A 13,391-nucleotide genomic window follows, 5' to 3' on the forward strand; every position below is an offset into this window, starting at 1 on the left:
CCTTTATTCATGATTTTCATTCATCTGCATTCAAATGTAGTTCTATACATTAGAAAATACGTCTGATATTGTTCTCTGTGAAAATATCAAATTCACTTCACTGATATATTGTAGTACTTCACAGAAAACATGAAATAAACAGTTTTGTGAGTCACATGGTCAATATTTTGTATTGAACATAATGGAGAATTTTCAAGGAATGTATGTGTATTGAATGAAAAATACGTGCAATTTTGTGAAATTGGTGTGGTACACCTTTCTTGACATGTGAACATTTAGGAGGTACATACATGACATTAACAAGACACAAGCACATTCTAATATAACTTCTGCAAATACGTCCATTATTCCCATGAGATTATAATTTCTCATTGTTTGGAGGTAGTAAATATGTACCATTTTAAGGTATCTACAAGATCTCAATCTTTCCCTTTTGAAAATACATCTTGTTATCTGTAATAACCCTGAAGGATTTCTTTAATTCATAAACACTGACTAATTAAACATTATAGAGTACTCACCCTCCCCACATCCAAACCATCACAAGCATCTCTACACAGCAAGTCCATGAATGTATCACCATAAGACAAAATAGAAGAGATATTTTCTTTACGTAACTGATCGTACTCCGAGTCACTGGCAGCTAGTAGTCGTGATTCCACACTTCCTGCAGCTTCATCTGCAATCATAAATTTTCTCTCATGTCACATATCTAAGAACTAAATGGGCAAACTCTTTTAAAGTTCAGTAAAACACTTCTTTGCAGTCCTTCTGTAATAACTTTAACACAAACAATACAACTATGAATTTGTTCAGCTGAATTACCATTATTTATCATTTATTACGGAAAAGTTAATTTTCACCTGCTTTTTAGCCAAGCATGTTCTACTGCTATTTGGGAATTGAGGATTTGAAGTAAAAGCAAACAATATATAGATAAACGGAAAATTGTCACTTTATGGATGAGTAAGACTGGACCACACCAAAAAAGGCATAATGTAAACTTCTAATTTTCATTCAAGAATCAGTAAAAGAAATTTAGAGCATTTTAACAGAATTTAGAAGTCAATAAAATACAATCTAGCCTATATAATTATACAATTAAAAACAACTTGAAAACTATTTTATTACCTAGTAAATGTGTCTGTGATACCTTGGGTTTGTTAGCTATCTGTAAGTAATACAACAGGGCTCCATACAACTTGGCTCGCACCCTTTGCTGACCTCCACCTGGTGTAAGCAAAATATAGCACTTACATATATAAAGACATTAAAGGCAGATGCCTCAAGATTAGCATAAAAGTTTCAAAAAATCAAAACAGCAATTGATATTAGATAACAAAAAAGATAAGCCAACATTTCTTAAAAGGCTCATCATGCCTTTTCTTATAATGTGGCTGCCACATCTTTCATTATCAATGTAAAATATATATATTTCTTGGTAAATCCTATTTTCAATTATTGTTTTCTCTAATATTTGACCAAGGTTTGAATACTGATTAACATAATAGAAATTTTTATTTAGTCCAATCATTTTGATTACCTCCCTTTATGGTTCTGTCAAAGTTCATATGCAGTATTAAATGTTTTGTCTAACCATGTAATTATGTGTAACAGTTATTTGGAAAGCTATTTCATCTGTTTTTAACTTAAAATTTAAAGCCTTATGGAACTTCAAATAGATTTGTAATGTGTCTTTTCATATATTTCAACAATGTGACTAATGCTGTTGAATTTTCTGCATATTTTATTGACTCAAACAGTGTCACTAGAGATAAATAGTTATCAAAATGCAAATAATCACTTCAAAATTTCTTTCTACTGTAATTACTTATTAAAGTAAGCATTTTATATATGGAGGAGTAAAGCTTTAAAAGTGACAACAAATGTCAATCCTGTTTCAATCTATGTCTCTCTCTGTCTAGGTTATTCAAACCCCATCAAACAAACAAGTTTCTTTTTATTTCATCTTCAAAAACTATAAATTTATGTCCCAATCAAATGGCCATTTTGGCAAAACCTTCTATTAAAACTTTATGCCAACACATTAAAACAATTTTAATGTATCAGCTCAGGATGGCTAAACAATCTAAACTGGTAAATTCCACTGGACAAACTATCAAAATATTTCTAAAAGGATTTACTAAGTGCAAAGTGGTAGGGGTATTTTACAAAAACATTTTTTAAGTAAAAGTAACAGCTCTGCAATTAAGCACTGCAGCATTTTTCTCACAGAAGGAATTAAAAACAATTCCAGATTATTACCTTTCAGTTTTCAAACCTACATCTGTAAATTTTACAAATTATTGTATCTTTGCTTTTTAGATCATGGAACTTTTTAGATCATGGAAACAGTGCCATAAAAATTATGCAGAAGCTTTATGAACAAGCAAATAGACAAAAAGATACACTAATACCCACTAGATCTAAGAATGTGTTCTATCATGCCCTTCAATACCATCTGAAGAGATGTGGCAAACAGGGTTCTAGAACCTGACCCCGACCCTTGACCCCAGGATACAGACTTAGCAGCCGTCTGTGACCTGTCAAGCAGGGTGATGTACTGGGAGTCACGCCGCTCTTTCTCAGAGGGGTCCTGGTCCTCTGAGACAAAACACTGACGTAGGTTGGCCATCAATGTCAGGATAACCCCAGCAACAGGGGCAGTTAACTCTGGTAAAGCATTTTCATCAGCAACCTAGAAGCAAATTTACAAATTTTGACCAAAAAATCGCATAAAACATCAGGACAGAGACTTAATCTTTCATTATTTGTAAACTATTACTTGAAAGAACAAATAATCAACATGTTATATTTTAACAAGATAACAGAACACAAACTTCACTGTTTTATTTCACTTTGGAATATCTAGTTCTTATTCTACATTAAGACATCTAGTTCTTAATAATAACAAGAGCTCGTCGAACACGAAATGCCCCACTTGATGCATTCAGTAATTGCACAAGGAACAGAAATTATATGCTCACTGTAAACCAAAGTTCTACCATTCTGGTTTAATCTGACCTTGACCTTTAACCTATTGACCTAACAAGAGACTACAGAGTGATCTTGGCACGATCCACTGAGCCATTTTTGAATGTTCCAAATTTCAAGACTAGCTCAAGGTCAAAATCAATGTCAAATTTCATTTTGGTACAAAACAATGTGTATGTGGTCCAAATTTGAAAGCTGTGGCTTGAGAAATGTGAAAGTAGGTCACAAGATCAATTTCAAGGTCAAACTTTAGAAATGTGAAAGTAGATAATAGGTAAAAATCAATGTCAAATTTTAATTCAGAACACAAAAATAACTAGAGCTATCACTAAAGGTGATGAATGTACCCCCCGCATGCACTGACACAGTACATTGCAATCTGACACACACAAGACTGCATAATTATGTGGACTGTATGTATATAGACTGTATGTATAAGTATAGTAACAAAAAACAAAGTCCCATAACTATGCAGAATATTTATCTAAAAGAATGTAACATGCACCATGCACAACTAGGGTTGGTACTGATAACTTATGTGAAGTTTCATTAAATTGTGTGAAAGGGTTTGGTAGCTTAGGCACGCACAAGAATGCATATGCAGACTGTATGTACATAGTATGTTAACAAGAAACAAAGTCCCATAAATCTGCAATTTTTGTCGCTGAAAGAACCTAACATGCCCCATGCACAACTACTGTTGTTACTGATCACTTGTGTGAAGTTTCATTAAATTGTGTCAAGGGGATGAGGAGAGATGGTGCGCACAAGATTGTGTCTATGTATATAGAATAGTAACAAAAAAACAAAGTCCCATAACTCTGCCAATTTTTTTTCTAAAAGAACCTAACATGCCCCATGCACAACTGCTGTTGGTACTGATCACTTGTGTGAAGTTTCATTAAATTGTGTCAAGGGGATGAGGAGAAATGGTGCGCACAAGATTGTGTCTATGTATATAGTATAGTAACAAAAAAACAAAGTCCCATAACTCTGCAGATTTTTTTTCTAAAAGAATCTAACATGCCCCATGCACAACTACTGTTGGTACTGATCACTTGTGTGAAGTTTCATTAAATTGTGTCAAGGGGATGAGGAGAGATGGTGCGCACAAGATTGTGTCTATGTATATAGTATAGTAACAAAAAAACAAAGTCCCATAAATCTGCAATTATTGTCGCTGAAAGAACCTAACATGCCCCATGCACAACTACTGTTGGTACTGATCACTTGTGTGAAGTTTCATTAAATTCTGTCAAGGGGATAAGGAGAGATGGTGCGCACAAGATTGCGTCTACGGACAGACGACCAGACGGACAGACAGACAGACAACCTGAAACCAGTATACCCCCCCTTACAACTTTGTTGTCGGGGGGTACAAATATGCATGGGGTCCAAATTTGAAGCATGTAGCTTCAGAAATGTGGAAGTAGGTCACTTGGTCAATCTCAAGATCAAAGTTCATTTCAGTACACAAAACTATGCATGTGGTTCAAATTTGAAGGCTGTAGCTTGAGAAATGTGGAAGTAGGTCACTAGGTCAAAATCAAAGTCAAATTTTATTTCCGAACACAAAACTATGCAAGGGGTCCAAATTTGAAGCCTGTATCTTCAGAAATGTGAAAGTAGGTCGCTAGGTCAATAACAAGGTCAAAGTTTTTTTCGGTACACAAACCTATCCATGTGGTCCAAATTTGAAGGCTGTAGCTACAGAAATGTGTAAGTGGGTCACGATCAAGGTCAACTCATGTAAAGGTTCATCTTGCCACTCAAAACTATACATGTGGTCCAAATTTGAATGATGTAAGTTATGGACATGAAGATTCTAAGTTTTTCCATATATAAGTCTATATGAACCATGTGACCCCTGGGGCGGGGCCATATTTGACCCTAGAAGAATAATTTGAACAAACTTGGTAGAGAACCACTAGATGATGCTACATTACAAAATATCAAAGCCATAGTCTTTGTGGTTTCAACAAGAAGATTTTCAAAGTTTTTCCCTATATAAGTCTATGTAAACCATGTGACCCCCAGGGCAGAGCCATATTTGACCCTAGGGAAATAATTTGAAAAATCTTAGTAGAGGACCACTAGATGATTTCATATACAAAACATCAAAGCCCTAGGCCCTGTGGTTTTTGGACAAGAGGTTTTTCAAAGTTTTTTTCCTATATAAGTCTATATAAACCATGTGACCCCCGGGGTGGGGCCATATTTGACCCCAGGGAAATAATCTGAACAATCTTGGTAGAGGACCACTAGATTGTGCTACATACCAAATATCAAAGCCCTAGGCCCTATGGTTTTGGACAAGAAGATCAGAAACCATTTAACTGTTCCTGGCCAATGTGACCTTGACCTTTTACCTAATAACCTCAAAATCAATAGGGGTCATCTGCTGGTCATGGCCAACCTAACTATCAATTTTCCTGATACTAGGCCCAAGCGTTCTTCAGTTATTGCCCGGAAACCATTTTACTGTTCCTGGTCACTGTGACCTTGACCTTTTTCATACTGACCTCAAAATCAATAGGGGTCATCTGCTGGTCATTACCAACCTCCCTATCAACTTTCATGATCCTAGGCCCAAGGGTTCTTGAGTTATCATCCGGAAACCGTTCTACTATTCAGGGTCACTGTGACCTTGACCTTTGACATACAGACTTGAATCAATAGGGGTCATCTGCTGGTGATGACCAACCTCCCTATCAACTTTCATGATCCTAGGCCTAAGAGTTCTTGAGTTATTGTCCGGAAACGGATTGGTCTACATTCTGACCGACCGACATCTGCAAAACAATATACCCCTCCTTCTCCGAAGGGGGGCATAACAAAACCAAAATCTGATTGGTGATATGTGCAATTTACACTGAAAAAGTCTCTCATGTGCAAGCACGTGTTAACCAATCAAATTCACTTTGACTCAAACCATAAAATATTTGATCGGGTTTACCTTCATGAGTAGATCTTGCAATAGTTCAAACAGTACAGTTTGTCTAGTCTCTCCCTGCAGCAGATCCTCGGGACATGCTGTCAGTATAATCTCAGTCACCTGTCGCCACGAGTCAAACGCCTGATGCTTTGAATGTAGACTCTGACATACCTTGTTACGTTCTATCACCATCCGCAGAATACCTTCAATTTCCTGGTGGGAAAACACATGAACGGTAAACAATGCATCTCATAAACAAAAGTTTGCTTGTTTGTTTGTTTTGGGTTGAACACCGTTTTTCAACAGTATTTAAGTTATGTAACAGAGGGCAGTTAACCTAACCAGAGTTCCTGGATTCTGTACCAGTACAAACCTGTTCTCCACAATAAACTGCCAACTTCTCCACATGAATTAGAGGTGAAGGACAAATGATAGTACTAGTTATTCTCTAAGTATTAGAAATAATTACATTAAATTTACAGGAATAAACTGAATAGTTATAAAAGATCACTATTGTTACTGAAGGGAACAAATCTTACCTCAATGATGTGTAGACAAGAGAGATAAAGATGGTCAGAGGTAAAATTTGTCATCTCACTTTTTTGTTTCTATCACACTATAATTTTAAAATGTTTATGTTGGGATTTTAAGTAACACCAATACCATTTAAGTCATATGGTGACCTTTCAGCTTTTTGATGGAGGAGAAAAGCCAAAAATGGGCATCCAGGCAATATTATAGGCATGGGTGAGCACCTGAAAATAACCACTTTGATTTGTTTTCTTTTTGTTGGGCTAAACTTCATGACGACACAATTATAGATCATATGGCAATATTCCAGCTTTGATGGAAGAGGAAATCCCAGTTGTCCCTCTGAACATTATTTCATCACAGGCGGACACATAGGTGGAACCACCCACCTTCCATAAGGTAGCTGGATGGCTTCCTCACATTGGTGAGGGGCAAGTGATTCTAAGTCACCGGCCTTAGTAACTCGACCCAGAGGCCCCCCAAACCACTCTGAAGTCACTTATCAAAGAATAAATTTTCACATTTTGGCCTAGAAGAACCATGCTTTATCCAGTACACTGAACGTCACACAAAAATAAAGATATACCTCAATAATCATCTGCCTTTGCCCTGCCATTGTGGTCCCCTGTAAATTGTTGAGTTCATTCATTAGAATACGGTATAATGATTTAACATCGTAGAATGTGACACCTCCCTCATCCTTCCTTTCTACGCTCGTTATAACCTGCTGTATCAGACGGTAGTCAAAGAACTCCAGGTGTATTTGGTCTGGATACTGCTGACTGAACTGAACCGTGTCCAGTAAACTCATTATCCTTCGTCTATACTGTCGACCTGGCATCAAATAATAACGTAACAGAGCTATTTAATATTCTTAACACTACATTAGTCATCAGTCTGTATTAGTGTTAACAGCTAGTTACAAGATGGCAAAGTAACATTGCCAGTGAGTTCATCCAGCTGCATTTCTAGTAACATGTTTGCTTTAAGTAATTCACTATGATCCTTCAGAACACACAGGGCCAAGACCATATACATGAAGGGAAAATGTACTGCCAAACTGAAAACACAGTTTTATTGTTTGATTCACCTGCAACAAGGTTTTTGTGAATTTCTGCTGTATTCTGTGAGATCAAGCAGTAACTATATGTCATTCTGAACATCTTCAACGATGGCAATACAACCTTTTTGAATTTTTTTCAAACTTTCAGGCTAATGCAAATCTTATGGTCAAAAATGCATTTTCCTAGCATCAAACTCGGGCAAAATCATAACTTCGAAAACAACTTCAATCCAGTATTTCTTTGCATGAAAAATACTGCTTTTTTGCTAAGATATCTTGAAACTGCCAAAGTAATATAAAAATACAACAATCCAGTTATTCATGAAGTCAAAACTGTTTTATTTTGAAATATGGTGTCAAAACTGGCTGAAATTTATAGTAGAAAATACCCCACCAAAACAGTTTTTTGTTGGTAAATTCAAAACTTACCTAGATATTTGAAAACTAAAAAGGATCCTGTTACCATCATTATAGTTCTTTAAAACGATGTTTAATACCAATGGCATTGTTAAAGAGAAATCAGGGGAAAACCCGTTTACAGAAAAGGTGGATCTAACAGTAATCTTGAAGTCTAAACATGCGTGGTATGTACCTGTGAACACAATAAATTTTGTTGTTGCATAACAGTGTAGAAGAAGCACATTTTCCAAAAGAACTGCACTCAAACCTCTATATAAAATCCAAATTTTGGGCAGCAAAGTAGCTCTTCATTAGTTGGTAGTCTTCACAGGTAATCTACACTGCTAATCAGAACCAAGTGGTCTCTGTTCATAAGCAATCTTTTACTACAGTTCAGAAAGGACTGACAAAAACCACTTTTACAATGAGTACCTTTGACTGTCCTGGTGTATTGTGAAGCTGTTAGATCTCCCAACCTTGATGCTGAGAAGTATTCAGACTCGTCTGGGCCTTGACCTACTGGCTGTAACACTGGAAAGAGAAACAAACTCAAGATTTCTCATCAATGTCATTTTTTCCTAGTGGGGAAACAGATGGAAACTATGTATCTTAAACCAAAATTTATTACTTGATTGTAAATTAAAGTCATGAAGAGTTTACTTTTATTGCCATACCAATGTTCTAAAGGAATTTCAAACTAGGCAAAAAAGATAGAATTTACATTCAAAGCATATAGTTTTTGTTGTTTTTTTTTTTTTTGGGGGGGGGGGAGGTGTTACGTTGCACAGGCACAATTATTGGTCATATGCTGTCCTTCCAGCTTTGATAGTGGAGGAAGACCCATGGGGCCCCTCTGTGCATTAATTCATCACGGGCAGGCACGTGGGTAGAACCACCTACCTTCTGTAAGCCAGCTGGATAGCTTCATTACTTGCAGAATTCAAAGTCCCTAGTGAGACTCACACCCACATCAGTGAGGGGCAAGTGATTAGAAGTAAGCAACCTTAACCAGTCAGCCGTGGAGGCCTCTCCAAGCATTTAGTCACCTACTCAAGCAAAGAGGCCCACTAACACTTTCTATGAAAGACATCATTCACTCTGCTAACTAGAAAATTTTCAAACATACTTTCTCTGATTTAAGGTAAGACCTCTATAAGACTGCATGATGATAAAATTAACATTCACAAAATATTCCTTGTTTTCAAACAAAAATACAATGTACCTGAAGTCTGATCTTCATCATAGTCATCAAGGATAAGTTTCATCAATCTCTGTGTATGTGAGCGCTGTCTATTTATAGAAGTGACCCTCAACTCTACTGCTACTGTCTTTAAAAGCCACGACTGGTGGTTCATAACCGAATGCTCTACAAATACACAGGTAATGAACAATCTTGAATACAAAGATGGTTCAAAGATTACTAAAATTGATGTTTTACTACAACAGATCTTGTAAAATAACAAAAGTAAAGCATAGTAATATGAAAGGGTACAGAATACAAGTGGACAGGTTGTGAGTTTGAATATGGTATGAAAGTCTTGCAGATATGCCAGGGTAGACAATCTATACACTACTAAAAATCTTGACTTGGAAACCATTTTAATATCCCTTTACTTACACAATATTTTCCTATAAGATGAAATTGCTCTATAAGAATTCTTACTGTAATTTTTATGTTCATATGGAAGATGTTGTAACTGTCTATACAGGAAATCATGGGACGTCCTGAGATACCGTAATGTCGGTAGAGACGCATCTTTGTTGGCCGCCAGCATGTAGATCAGCCTGTATCCCAGCTCAGCCAGTTTTGGAGTTTCTATAAGGCACTGAGGCCCAGTACCGGCACCAATACCTCGTGTTAATATGGTCAGAACAGAATGAAGGCATGTCTTCGGTGATGTGAGAACACCTGTTAACATAACTAAATACTCAGTACTTCTTTCAATACAATATATCTATTCAGTATTGGTACTTTCATGGACATTTTTCCTTTGAATCTTATTTTATCAGTATCAAACATGCTTTAACTGAAATGAAAAATGCTTTGTGCAATGTTTCAGTCCATGACATTTAGTTATTACTGAGGTATAACTTGATAGTAATTGACAGGCAAAACGTACACCAAATTTTTAAGATGAAAAAATGTTCCAGTTCACACTAAATTCAACCAAGAGTTATGTACCTTGGTTATATGCCAACAAGATGACTGAAGATATTTTGTGAAGTTTCAATCCAATACATATAGTTGTTATTGAGATATGGCTTGATAGTTATAATTGCAATTAATTTTCTCAGTAGAAAAAGGGCAATAATTTACTTTAAAATTAAACCAAAACAAACTTATCTAGCTTAGTTTAATCAGTTGGTTTGATGACTGGGAAACCTTTATTTCAATCCAATACATGCAGTGGTTACTGAGATATGATCTTGCACTAATATTTCAAGAAATGTGCGACTTTGACGCAAACTGGGTGAGTTGAATACCATAGTTGAACTTAACATATTAATTACAAAGTTTAAAAGAAAACATTTGAAAGATGTCACAAAAGGCCATGCTGAAAAGCTCAATAATTGTAGTTTTTTTTAATCATAATTCTAACCTTTTACTGAATTGATTCTTGATGTTTTGTAACACAATAGTTTGAACCTGAACATTTTGTTATTAAACAGGTTGGTTTTTGTCAGGCAAGATACAAAGTCTAGTTTTTCTTTCTTTTTTTTCAGTTTTTTTTTCTTGTAGAAAGGTAAATACTGAAAAATGATCTGGACAATAAACATAGATCCACTCTGGTATAGTCTGAAAGTTTTTCTTTGGCTACTAAACCTATTTACTAATTCATTTAATAATATTGAAGTATAAAACGATGAAATCTCAACTGGGAAGATTGCTTACCCTGATCTTGTAAGTTGGTCTTGCTGACAGGTTTTCTCAGCTCAAAACCAAGAAGGAAGTGAGCAAGATTTGGTGCCGGTTGTTCCAGGGAGTTGATCATCAGTTTAAGTAGATACTGTCTCGTTGAGTTGCGGACTTTACTACTGGACACCTCTGTATCCTCATCTACCTGTTCTTCCTGGGTATCATCCTCTGGGTCGTCAGTGTCGAGACATTCAACAAACCCATGCAACAACTGCTCGCTGGATTCCTAATTCAAAATTTTGGAACAGTTCTACATTACCATGGAAATCAAAATATGTCCAGTCAGTGCAGAAGTAGATACAATAGTAACTTCTTTTCATTTTGACAAAAAAAAACAAAAACACAAAGACATTTGGGATTTCCTTTAACTATATACAAAAGCTAGGATTTACCTTGTTCACAGATCATGTCTAACATCTAAATCAGTGGTATTTCCAACAAATCAATATACTCCATTTTAGCATTCATAGGGATTTTTACAAATAACATCAATTCTCAACTTTAATTATGTAGAGATAATGCATGTTTTTCATGTTATAACATCTGCAGAAGCCCAAGGGATTGGTTGGTACCCGAGCCCGTTAGGGTTCTCTAGTTGTTTGCAACATTGAAAAATGTCTGTTAACACACGTTTTCTCTCCTGTTAAAACACCCCCAAAAAGTGACAATAACAGCAGTTTTATGCTAGAATATTCTGTGAAATCATTTAATAAGTCTCAATGTCATGCTACTGGATGACATATTGACCACTGGCAATCGTCCTATGAAGGGTGATGACTGTAGGCCAAAACTATTTATCAGTTACTAAGAGGAACCCACTTCTGGTCTCAATGCCATTGTGAACTTGGCCTTTGAAAACAATAGGTGTCAACTACTAACCACAGGCAAAATCCTTGGAAGTTTGACCATTGTAAGACCAAGCATTCTCTAGTTGTTTGCAACATTGAAAAATGTCTAGTTTCTTTCGATGGCTTTGATGAATGGACCCCATTGAAAAATGTCTAGTTTCTTTCGATGGGTGTGATGAATGGACCCCATTGAAAAATGTCTAGTTTCTCTCGATGGCTGTGATGAATGGATCCAATCAGTAATTCAAGGGCCATAATTCAAAAGTGCCTGGGCGGATTTGGCTAGTTATCGAACTTGGCCGAGGTCTCATGGTCAAACACATTTTGTTCAAGTTTGGTGAAGATCAGATGAGAAATGTTCGACTTAGAGTGCGGACAAGCTTTGTGACAGACAGACAGACACACACACACACACACAGACTGGAGTAAATCAATGTCTCCCACACCACTGTGTGGTGGGAGACATAATTAGTCCACAACTATTAACGACAATTACCTTGTTTTCAGTGAAGAGTGTGACTAGATCGGACTGTATGGTGCTAGATTTACCAACCATATAGAGTATTCTCATAGCAGCTAGGGTATGTTCTGGCATTGTGCTGTTAAACATCATGTACCTGAAAATATGTGCTTAACAGTAAACTATATACTGTCAAGATGTTTGCTATCAATACCTACTCCTTACTGATGACAAATACATGTACATATGTCTTTATTTTCTTTGTTTCATGCATATACAATTATGGACAGTGTAACCGTCTTACAAAACAAGAGCACCGCCTTGCGGGTGCTGACGCTCATCTGATTTTTTTTGTGTAATAGAAATATTGTCCTACCCATGATTTTCTAAGTCTAAAAAGGGCCATCATTCTTGCAAAAAGCAGGATAGAGTTATGTTTCTTGATGTACAGTGTCCACTTATGATGGTGAAAAACTGTTGCAAGTTTTAAAGCAATAGCTTTGATAGTTTTAAAGGACCATGAGAAAAGTTGACTTAAACATAATACTCAACCAAGAAAATGATTTTCTAAGTCCAAAAGGGGCAATAATTGTTGCACAAAGCAGGATGGAGTTATGTTGCTTGCTGTACAGGGTCAGCTTATGATGGTCAACAAGTGTTGCAAGTTTCAAAGCAATAGCTTTGATAGTTTAAGAGAAAAAGTTGACCTAAACATAAAACTTAACCAAGAAATCTGATATTTTCTAAGTCCAAAAGGGGCCATAAATCTTGCAAAAAGCAGGACGGAGTTATGTTTCTTGCTATACAGGGTCAACTTATGATGGTGAACAAGTGTTGCAAGTTTTAAAGCAATAGCTTTGATAGTTTAGGATAAAAGCTGACCTAAACATAAAACTTAACCAAGAAAACTGATTTTCTAAGTCAAAAAGGGGCAATAAATCTTGCAAAAAGCAAGATGGAGTTATGTTTCTTGACGTACAGGGTCTGCTTATGATGGTGAACAAGTTTTCCAAGTTTCAAAGCAATAGCTTTGATAGTTTAGGAGAAAAGTTGACCTAAACATAAAACTTAACCAAGAAATCTGATATTTTCTAAGTACAAAAGGGGCCATAAATCTTGCAAAAAGCAAGATGGAGTTATGTTTCTTGCTATACAGGGTCAGCTTATGATGGTGAACAAGTATTCCAAGTTTCAAAGCAATAGCTTTGATAGTTTAGGAGAAAAGCTGACCTAAACATAAAACT

At 36.1% G+C, this 13,391-nt stretch overlaps 1 protein-coding gene across 1 annotated transcript in view; it reads right to left on the reverse strand.

The window, feature by feature from the left end:
* LOC123550869 (nuclear pore complex protein Nup205-like) overlaps positions 1–13,391 on the reverse strand; it is a 63,393-nt gene that overhangs the window by 15,749 nt on the left and 34,253 nt on the right. Inside the window, exons 19-28 of the mRNA XM_045339324.2 lie at positions 12,184–12,304; positions 10,816–11,065; positions 9,586–9,831; positions 9,145–9,288; positions 8,355–8,453; positions 7,047–7,294; positions 5,951–6,142; positions 2,422–2,698; positions 1,132–1,230; positions 522–679 (exon numbers count right to left, since the gene is read on the reverse strand). Of these exons, the coding sequence (XP_045195259.2) occupies positions 522–679; positions 1,132–1,230; positions 2,422–2,698; positions 5,951–6,142; positions 7,047–7,294; positions 8,355–8,453; positions 9,145–9,288; positions 9,586–9,831; positions 10,816–11,065; positions 12,184–12,304 (1,834 nt within the window). The remainder of the gene's footprint in view (positions 1–521; positions 680–1,131; positions 1,231–2,421; positions 2,699–5,950; positions 6,143–7,046; positions 7,295–8,354; positions 8,454–9,144; positions 9,289–9,585; positions 9,832–10,815; positions 11,066–12,183; positions 12,305–13,391) is intronic.

The sequence above is a fragment of the Mercenaria mercenaria genome, chromosome 4 (assembly GCF_021730395.1).
Source record: "Mercenaria mercenaria strain notata chromosome 4, MADL_Memer_1, whole genome shotgun sequence".
NCBI lineage: Eukaryota > Metazoa > Mollusca > Bivalvia > Venerida > Veneridae > Mercenaria > Mercenaria mercenaria.